At 51.6% G+C, this 10,131-nt stretch overlaps 1 protein-coding gene across 1 annotated transcript; it reads left to right on the top strand.

Moving 5' to 3' along the window:
• The first annotated feature begins 563 nt into the window (after positions 1–563).
• Positions 564–9,922, top strand: LOC109373487 (peptidoglycan recognition protein 3-like). Its single transcript, XM_019627300.1, has 7 exons — positions 564–633; positions 742–943; positions 2,744–2,862; positions 3,765–3,917; positions 5,078–5,276; positions 8,097–8,215; positions 8,862–9,922. Exons 1-7 carry the CDS (start codon positions 564–566, stop codon positions 9,038–9,040), a joined length of 1,041 nt encoding a protein of 346 aa, XP_019482845.1. The 3' UTR covers positions 9,041–9,922.
• The last annotated feature ends 209 nt before the right edge of the window (positions 9,923–10,131 follow it).

A 10,131-nucleotide genomic window follows, 5' to 3' on the forward strand; every position in this document is an offset into this window, starting at 1 on the left:
GGGGTCCAGGAAGGAGAGATGACATGGGGAGAGAAGACAAGGCCATGGTCCCCAGCTCTCAGTGGGAGGGTGGAGACACCCTATCCCTCAGAGAGCTCCCAGGGGCCCAAGATGGGGACAGAAAGGGAGCCTCCGGGAGCCTGGGGTCCTTGTGGGGCTCTCACAGCCCTGCCCACAGGGAGTATTCATCTGCAAGAGAGAGACACGTACCTGACGCTCATGGAACCTCCTTGGGCTGTGGACCCGGGGAGCCATAGTTTGAGGAGAGTGGTAGAACAGTCCTTAGAGTCACCATTCTGAGGAGAGGGCTGGACAAAGGACATGGCCAGCGACTAGGGCAAACACCGATGAGGACCATGTCTCCTCAGAGAAGGCAGCTGAGGCCCCACAGTTGGGTCGGGTGTCACCGGGGCTGGTTTCTGAAGGTGGGAGCGTGAAGCCACCACAGAGTGGTTGAGGGTGGGGTGTCCTCTAGGGAAATACAAGGAGCCAGTGTTTGGAGAACAAGGCGATTGGACATCCAGGCTGAACGCAGTGTCGGATGGGATTATTTTTTAGCCTAAATGGACTGTTGGAAATGCGAAGGAGAGGTTGCTGGTGGCAAAGGCCTCCCCCAGGGCCTGTCACACCATGGTGGGTGGGGCAGGAGAGGCCCTAGAGTGGGAGGACGAGGGCTGCCCGGGCAGCCTGCCCGGGACGGGGGTAGGACCTGCCACATGTCATCCTTCGGTCCCCCTGCAGGTGCTCCCACTGTCGTCTCCCGCAAGGAGTGGGGGGCCAGATCACCGACCTGCGGCGGCCAGCTGGCCCCGTCTGTGCCCTACGTCATCACGGACCAGCTCCTGGGGGTAGAATGCCGGGAGCAGAACGATTGCAGCCAGAAGCTGCGGGACCTTCAGTCCCGTGCTGTCTACACCCAAGGCCGGTGCGACGTGGCCTACAAGTAAGAGCCACGTTCAAGTGACCCCTCTGAGGGGGCCTCCCGCCTTCCCTTCTGTTTTCCCCATTTCTGTTACTTTTAAAATGTAACTTAAAAAAAGTTAAAACAAACCAAATCTGAAATCTCCCAGGGTCATTAGGGGGGATGCTCTGGGCTGTGTATTCAGATGTGGTCTTGGAGGCTGTCCCCTTGCAGCTCGGGGGACATTACAGTTTACAAAGGGCTTCACAAGAATTACCCAAGTCACTCGAGGAACGGGTAAGAGAGATATTACCACCCTGATTCACAGGTGAGAACGCCGTGGTCTGGGGAAGTTAGAGAATTTGCTGGAAGTCACATGGCTAGGCAGTGTGGACCCAGAGCTCTTCCCAGACTGCCTGTTAGCCCAGCACATGTTCCACTTGTGCACACTGACATGACTTTGACCTTGAGAAGCAGTCCCCACCAGGTACCCTGAAAGCCACCTCACAGTGAGCCTGGGGTCCCACGGGAGGAGTGGCATTGGGGATACGTCGGGGCGGAGAGCCCCGAGTTCCAACGAGTGTGAGGCATGGAGATCCTGAGGTTGTGCATTGAGGAGTATCCACTCTGAGAATTATCAGCAGAGGCCCAACCCTCTTTTTTTCCCCTCAAGAATGAGGAGATGTGTCTGGAGGCGTATATTTGTAGAAGGAGAGAGATAGAGTGGGAATAGGGCTTCCCCCTCCTCCTGAATTCTAAAGACAAACATAAGAGATGTATTCATTTTGGAAAGGATAACCCACATCTTCTTAATTATTTATTTTGGGTGCAAATGTATAAGAGCAGCTGGGGAGGCCCCATTGTAGAACATGGGGGGTGCAGGGTGGGGCTTCCTGTCCATCCTCCGTCAAGGCTGTCTCAGCTGCTGTCCCCCACCTCCCGCTCTTGTCACTGCTGTGTTGCCTTCTGCCTCAGGATTTCTAGGGGATTTAAGCCACCGCGTCTCTGAGTTAGGTTTCTGAGGTGACAATTTAACAACCAGTCTGTACCATGCAGCTGACAGTAGCTATGAAGGACCATACACACTGGACTAAGCAAAGGCTGCTGCTTAGTCAGAGGGACCTGCTGAATGTACGGCAGCAAAGCCAGGGACATGGCGGACACGCTGAGGCTGCCCCACTCCTCAGGCTGATGTCAGTACAGGGCGGGCAGTTCAGGGTCTGCAGAGACATCAGGGAAGTGTTCTGTCTTCAGTTTGCGGTGGAAACTCATGGTCTCATAGAAGATGTGTCTGGCAAGAGTTGTGACAACATCAATTCTAAAGACTGTGATTACAAAGTGGAGGACGAAACAGTTACAGAGGCAGGAAGGAAGGAGGAAGTAGAACAAGAGAATAGATACATTGGTTTCAAGAAATAAATGGAGGAAAGGAACACTCTAAACAAATTTCTGTGATAAAGAAGAGCTTATGGGAATTCCTAAGGATAAACTGAAGCAAAAGTCAATATGAAGGAATTCCTGAATCCCGGTTGATTGTTTTAGATGTTCAAGGGCTTGGTCCCATATTTAAAAACTGGATGGATGAATTCTCATGCCCTTGAGAAATGCTGAACTGACGTCCCCAGGTCCTTGAGGGTCACACGTTCGAATTCCACTTGGTTCTGGGGAACATGCTAAGTAAGCTAAGTGACCTCCGGGGAGTCTAAAATGAGTTACCCGGCCCCTGTTAGGTCACTGAGCATAGTATTTATTTATGAGCCTCTAGAACCCTTGTCCTTTCTAAGGGTGACAGGTTTCCCATTCCAGGGATTTGCCCTTCAATCCATGTTCCTTGCCTGGCAGCTTCCTGGTTGGGGACGATGGCAAGGTGTACGAAGGTGTCGGCTGGGGCGTGCCAGGCATGCACACCCCGGGTTACAACAACATCTCCCTGGGCCTCGCCTTCTTCGGCAGTAAGATAGGTAATGGGCACCCCCTCTGGCGGTTGTCTACACCATCCCTCGTGTCCACACCCTCGTCTTTTCAGCCTGTGTCATACTTGTCCTCTCTGACCATCGCCCGCCTCTTGAACTCCTTTTCTCGCCTGGACTCTGTGACATGGCTTTCTTTTTGTCCTCTTTCTCTTCTCTGGTCTGCACTGCTGTGAGATTGCTGAAGCCAGTCAGTGAGATTACTGACACCGCTTGAGCTCACGATTTTGCCATCGCTTGTGGGGTCTGAGGTGGGGTGACACTGAGGCTGCAGGTGGCAGAGGTGGAAAAGCATGGCTGTGCTCTTCCTCCAGTGTCTCCCATAGGGAGAGCCCAACCAGAAGCCGGCAGACAAGGCAGCCTGGAAAGTGTTGTTTGCAGGGTTTTAGCCTCTTCTAAAACAGGAGAGCAGAGGGCAGGATGCAGTGGAGAGCTAATAAGTACCTGGCACCTGCTGGGGTCCTCTTCTGGCGAGTCATAGCTCCTATCTCAGAGGTTTTCGGTGAAAACGATATGAGCTAATGGATATCAAGAGCGCTTGCCGTGTGTCTGATTGGGAGAGATACTCAGTGAATCTGTCACCCTTTTCTCCATGCTAGGGTGTTCCTGACTGGGTCAGGGGCGTCTCCCTTTGCATGTAGCTTTTGCCGCTTCCCATCTCTTCCATCTAGAGATGGAGAGGAGAGAAGTCTTAGTTGGGCACATGACAAAGGTCGCCTACTTTGTGTCCAGTAGTTCCTGGTCTCTTAGGTCCCTTGTCCTGGCTATTGGACTGGCTCCCTCTCTTCCCATCAGTTATCCAGGCTCAGGTGGTCACTGTATCCTCCCTCCAGGTCTAGACTAGGTTGGAGTTTCTTGCCGATAGTTCTGTGTTCTGTGTCACCCTCTTTCAGGCAGCAGTCCCAGCCCAGCTGCCTTATCAGCTGCAGAGGACCTGATCTTCTATGCTATCCGGAAGGGTCGCCTGTCACCCAGGTATATCCAGCCACTTCTCTTGAAAGAAGAGGTCTGTTTGAGCCCTCAGCAGCCAGTGATGCCCAGGACAGGTAAGGTCCTCAACCCCATCTCACCCTCCTCCTTGAGGGAAGTCCTTTTCCTACTGGCATTCATTGGCTTCTTGGACCAAGAGCACCTCATGCTGAGATCTAGAACATTCTGAGAGGGTGTCTTCCTTCTTCCCACTGGAATAATATAGCCATGGAGCCATTCTTGACATAAATATGTATGTACACACATTTTCACTTCATCAACAGACATTTACCGAATACTAGACACTCTTCTGGGTACTGAAGATACAGCTGTAAACAAAAGAGACAACACTTCACATTTCAGTGAAGAAAGACAGAACATGACGACATAAAATTCATATGATGTCAGATGGCAGGAAGGCTGTGAAGAAAAGAGGGGCGGGGTAAACATGTATACATATTCATGTCTACTATGTGAACACACACACACACACACACACACACACACACACACACACACTCTCCTTCCTAAATACAAAACCCAGTAAACCTGCAACATGACCGCAGGGCTGAGAAACTTGAGTTCACAGATTATGCTGACGTCAGAGCAAATATTCAAAAAAGTCAGGTAACAAAAATCATGTGCTATGATAATAAAAATCAAACAGCCACCTAAAACCAGCACAATGAATATACATGTTCAGTCATTTAGGGTTCTCTGCCAGCAGGAACTTTTTCTCGGACTCAAGGGTATCTTTTATTAACCTTCTTGGAAAATTGTCAGTCTCTAAATAGTGTTTCTTGCTTTCGAACAGGTGCTATCTTCAATAATGATCACCTCTTCACACTTGTAAAGTCCTTTATAGATTTCAAATTACTTCCATATACATGCGATCAGTTGAGCGAGTCAGCTGATTTCTGCATATTCGCCCTGTTAACATAAATCCACACAGCTGTATGTATTTACAATGCATATCCAAGCAGTTAGGTACACTTTGTCTTTTGAAGGAAATGGCCGTGACTGTACGATCAACAGAATCATACAGATTTCGTAGATTTTTACCCCCATCCAGCCACCTGGCCCAGAAAATCCCCATCTGGCCTTTCCCACAGCCCCACAGTGCTGATGTGCCAGTGGGTGCCAGCAATTGGGGGAGACTGTCCCCGCACAGCGGTGAGATTGTCCACATGTGGGCACAAGTGAGTGCCCACGTCCTTGGCTTTTCACTTCACCACAGCTTGCCCCATCATCATTACGCGGTCAACTTGGGAAGCCAGAGAGACACACTGCCCTAAAATGAACCTCCCGGCCAAATATGTCGTCATCATCCACACCGCTGGGGCGCCTTGCAATGAATCCATGGAGTGTCAGTCACGTGTCCGAGACATACAGTCCTTCCACATGGACAGGCAGGACTTCTGTGACATCGGATATCAGTAAGTGGGGTCGGTGGGGACGTGACCCTCCTTTTCTTCAGGGCTGTAGGAAGAAAGGCTGTGGGACGGAACCGACATTTACTGAGCCCTTTCTGTGTACCAGGTGTGTCACCTAAGACATCACATTTATTCGTGCAAGACTCTGAACTGTCACTTAGGCATAGCTAAGGGTTACTTATCTTTCCTGGGCACATTCTTCATGAGGGATCGAGAAGTAGACTTTGGAAAGTAGAGGTTAGAAGCAGGAGTGATACAGCAAGACTGTGAGACCCTTCCAGAAGGCCGTCGAAGCATTGTGCCTTTTTTTTTTTTAAAGATTTTTATTGGGGAATTTGGGGGATGGGAACAGTGCTGGGGAATTGGGGGAAGGGGAACAGACAAGTTGCTGTCGTTTTGTTCTTCAGTCTAGTTGTGGAGGACGTTGCTTCACTGGCCCAAGTTGGCACCATCATTGCGCTCTTCCAGGGCGAGGCAGATCAGTCGCCGGCTTCTGGACGGCCGCTCACTGCGGCTGCTGGCCGCTCACGCTGGCTGCTGGCTACATACGGTAGCCCATGGCAACCCACTGCCACAGGGGCTGCAGCCTACGCCATCGCTGGCGACTCACGGCAGCCCAGCTCCAGGTTGAGCTGTTGTTCAGCATCTTAGCTGTGGAGGGCAGTGTCACTGGCCCTCATATGTGGGATCCGAACGGGGGCCCTCTGGCATCCCAAGCCAGTTCTTAACCATCGTGCCACTCGGCCCACCCGCATTGTGCCTTTTTAATGTAATGCCAACCACTCAGAGACAGGCCCTACAACCCCTGCCTTGGTCTCCCAGCCCTGAACTTGTTCTCTCCAGTGTTAGAATCCTGCATTACGTCTGGCATTGTTTAATCTGTTTTATACCCACAGGAGCTTTTAACCTCTCTGGGCCTCTCTCCTTATCTCTACAGTAGGGGCAACAATACCTTTTCTATTTAAAGATACAGAGTGAAATCAAGGCATTCTCTTTCAGTTCCTTTGATGCCAGGTCTATAATAAGGAAACACATGAAGCTGACGGAATAGCCAAAGCTACTTGGAATTTCATAGAAGGGATTTATAGAGTATGACAAATGGCAACCATTTGTCTGTGACTTCATCACAACAAACTTTGCCAAATCTCTGGTGGACATGCTTTCACATGTGTCTGGGCTGCTGCCTCTCTCCTCTTAACTTCCACTTGAAAGCAGGCATTGCAGATGCGGAAACTGTTGCTGTCCTTCGCAGGACTTTCCACGGCCTTGGATGATAAATTTGGAAATCCTAGATGGAAAAGGCCACATGAGCTGAGGGAATGTTAGTTTTCCTTTCTCATTCAGTCTTCAGGGACTTCCTTGACTTTTGAAACCTGTTATGGTGCCCCCCCTCACCCTCCAGCCTCGGAGTGCATCATCTCTAATCCGGATGTGGACTGTCATCAAGATAGTCCTCTCGCTCACCGTTTTCTAACTTTTTAACCAGTGTTTGTTGGGTATCTGCTATGTGCTCAGTGCTTGGCAAGATAGAAATGGTTCCTTCCTCTGGAGGAGAGAGGGAAGATAGCAAATCAGTAAGGACAAGTCCGAGTTAGGTTGTGATGGATGAGGAAGAGGATGGGGCACAGATGAGGCTTTGGGGGAGTGAGTGTGGCAGGGAAGGGGTCCTGGAGGGAGGGGCATCCAAGCTGGGACACCAGCAATGAGTGGTGGTTAGTCAGGCAAACAAGGATGAGGAGTGTTCCAGGGAAGGGCCTGGGGTCCAGACAGAGCACATCTCGGAGGAACTGAAGAGCTTTAACTCACGCATAAAACTAGATTTCAAGAGGGGAAGGGTGAGAGGTAAGGCTGCAGAGGCCGACAGGAGTCATATCACGAGGTGCTCCAGAGTTGGTCCTGGGAGATTGGCTCTATTTGAAAGGCAACTGGAAGGTCATGCCCTATGATAGGATTCGTATTTTAGCAAAATCACTCCGGGTGCTATTTAAGAATGGATTGGAAGGAGACAAAACACTGAGCAGGGAGCTATTGCAGTAATCCTGACAAAAGCTGGTGAGGACCTGGAACAGTGTAGTGGCAGTCGGCACAGAGAGAAGAGGAGGAATTTAAAGTAGGAGATATGATTGACAGGCCGATGGACCAGCCTTGACTCATGATTGGATGGGGCTGGGAGGGGGAGGGAGGCATTCAGGATGATGCCCGATTTCTGGCTGAGGAAACTGCAGAAGAAGCTGGTTCCCTTAGGGCATGTGGTCTTTATAGATAGTAATTGAAGCTACAGGGCTGGATGATTGTCCGGGAAGAACATGTTCGGTGAGAAGAGAGAAGGTGCTAGACCAGCGTTCCAAGGAGCACTACCTTCCAGGGGAGGGTGGGAGGGTCCCAGAGGGAGCAGAGGGTGAGCAGCAGAGTAGAAGAAAATCAGGAGCGTGTGGCTTGCATGAAGACAGGTGACATTTCATGAAGAGAGGGGTCAACAGGGTCAGTGTAACCCAGAAGAAAGATACGTTTCCACTGTACTAGTGTCAAGGCGGTCACTGGCCACCTTGGAGGGGTCAGATTCAGTGGCATCATGGGGAGAAAGGCCATGTTGCAGCGGACTGAAGTTGCAACTATCATTGCTTGTCACTGTGTGACCTCACTTCTCAGGTTCAGGGACTGTGGTTCTTTTTCAGTTTTTGTCTCTGTGCACATTGGCCCATAAGAGACGTTCAGTCAACATCTGATAAATGGACGAAAGAGTGAATGAATGAGTTAAGGAGTGAATGAAGCCAGTCCTTCTTCCCGGAGTGACTTTCTCCATTTCCCTTTGCCCAATTCTAGCTTCCTGGTGGGCCAGGACGGCGGTGTGTATGAAGGAGTTGGCTGGCATCACGAAGGCTCTCACACTTACGGATACAATGACATTGGCCTTGGAATTGCGTTCATGGGCAACTTTGTAGGTAAGGAGTGAGCGTGGGGCGGAGGGTTCTGGGTGATGCAGTACCGTGTGGAATGTCTAGAAAGGATGGGGGAAGAGGCAACCTTCTGGTGCCTGGCAGTGTCAGTGGAACATTTTAGCTTGAAAGGACTCAATACAGGATGCAGGCCACCAGGAGTCCCTCCCTGGCAGAACATTGTCCCCAGTCCATCCATCCCCATATCCAGCCCCATCTCTCTTCATAGCCGTACCCAAGGCAAGCATGGAGCAAGACAGAACATAATTTTTTGCAAATGTTGGTGCCTTGATGGCTCAGTCAGCAAATATATCCTCTTTCTTGGTAACCATGGCAACAGTGCTGGGGAGCATCATTGCCTGTTATGCAAAGCCGTGGCCGGTCCAGTGGTGCCTGCCGAGAAGAGGTGTGCTGTGCTGCAGCCTCTCCTCCAGAGCAGTTTTGAACTTTCCAGAAGAAGCTTTGCAAGGAAGAATCAAGAAACACAGTCACCGTGTTTTCTCTTTGTGCTTGGCTGTCACAGTTTATGTGTATTGGTGGTGGCAGTGGGCGGGGAAGGGGGCAGAGGGCGACTGCAATCTGGGTGCTTGTCTCAGCCCTAAGCAAGTAAACTTGAGACCCTGATGATTAATGGGGTACATGTGTTTTGCAGAAAAGCCCCCTAACGCCGTGGCGCTGAAGGCGGCCCAGACCCTGATCCAGTGTGCGGTGGACAAGGGATACCTGAGCCCCAACTACCTTCTGGTGGGGCACAGTGACGTTATCAATACTCTGTCTCCTGGGAAGGCTTTGTACAACATCATCAGTACCTGGCCTCATTTCAGACAGTGAGGGAGCCCCTGCTCCCCGAGACTGTCCCCTCACGGTGTCCCCCACAGACTGCTGGGTCTCCCCTGTCCTCACCCTCCACCCTGGCTCAACACCCCATATCACCTCTCTGCCAGCCCCATCTGTCCCACCTCTCTCAGGTTGGTATGATCCTCTCCTGCTAGCATCCTCCAGCGACCCCCAAACCCCGTGGCTGGGCACCCCAGCCCTCTGAGTCTGGGCCCAGCCTTCCCCTCTCCTCATCTTCCTCTCCCCTGGGCACCCAGCTCCTCCGCCCAGTGACGTGATGGCTGGTCCCTGTTCTCGCTCGCTTTGTATGTGTCCCTCTGCCTGGTACACTTGCCCTGCTGTCTGCTCAGCAGCCCCTGAGCCTCACACAGGACCCAGGTCAGTGCCCAGCCCCTCCTCTCTGCTCACACACTGATTTGTCCATACGTCAATGCAGCCCTTGTTCAGGGCTTAATTGTTTCTAGACGTGTCTGTTTTCCTGACCGTGTCTACTCTGTCTGACTGGTCCAGTTTTTCCGCCTCTGTGTCCTCAGTTTCCCAGCAGTGTCTGTAATCTAGTAGGTAGTACAGATGTTTGCGGAAGAAATGAATGAATAAACAAATGAGTAGAATCAAGTCCCTGCTTCCCTTTCCAATTTGCTCATCATCCCATTTTTGGGGAACCCTTCCTGAACCCCATCCCACCAGCATCCTCTCTGTTCCCGTTTCCTCTGACTGAGGCTCAGAGCTGGCTGTGGTTACTTGTCTGTAATGGTTGCGGTGTCTCCTGGGTCCCGTGTCCCCATCCTCCCAGAGCTCCAAGAGGGCAGGGACCACGCAGTCCTGCAGGCTCAGGCTGAGTCCACGCATGGCGCCTGGTGCCTGCTGCCTGCCCTTGCCCGGCTGGGCCCCTGGGCATCAGGCTGACTGAGGACCCAGAGTCGTGGACACTGCAGCCCTCCCTGCCTGGGCTCCTGCCCAGAGAGAAGCCCCTTCTTTCAGGGAGAGGACACAAGTACTGCTGGTCATGAGAAGCACAGGAGCCGGCTCTTGTTTTTTTTCTGATCTGGAAACAAAGAGAGGAGGAAGAAGGGGGAGGGTTACCC

This window comes from Hipposideros armiger, unplaced genomic scaffold, assembly GCF_001890085.2.
Source record: "Hipposideros armiger isolate ML-2016 unplaced genomic scaffold, ASM189008v1 scaffold_729, whole genome shotgun sequence".
Lineage (NCBI taxonomy): Eukaryota > Metazoa > Chordata > Mammalia > Chiroptera > Hipposideridae > Hipposideros > Hipposideros armiger.

Excerpts from the sequence above, each read along its gene's own strand:
- LOC109373487 (XM_019627300.1), top strand. The coding sequence starts at position 564 with ATGGACTGTTGGAAATGCGAAGGAGAGGTTGCTGGTGGCAAAGGCCTC. Across the intron at positions 944-2,743 it reads CGGTGCGACGTGGCCTACAA|CTTCCTGGTTGGGGACGATG; the intron begins GTAAGAGCCACG and ends CTTGCCTGGCAG. Across the intron at positions 8,216-8,861 it reads GTTCATGGGCAACTTTGTAG|AAAAGCCCCCTAACGCCGTG; the intron begins GTAAGGAGTGAG and ends TGTGTTTTGCAG.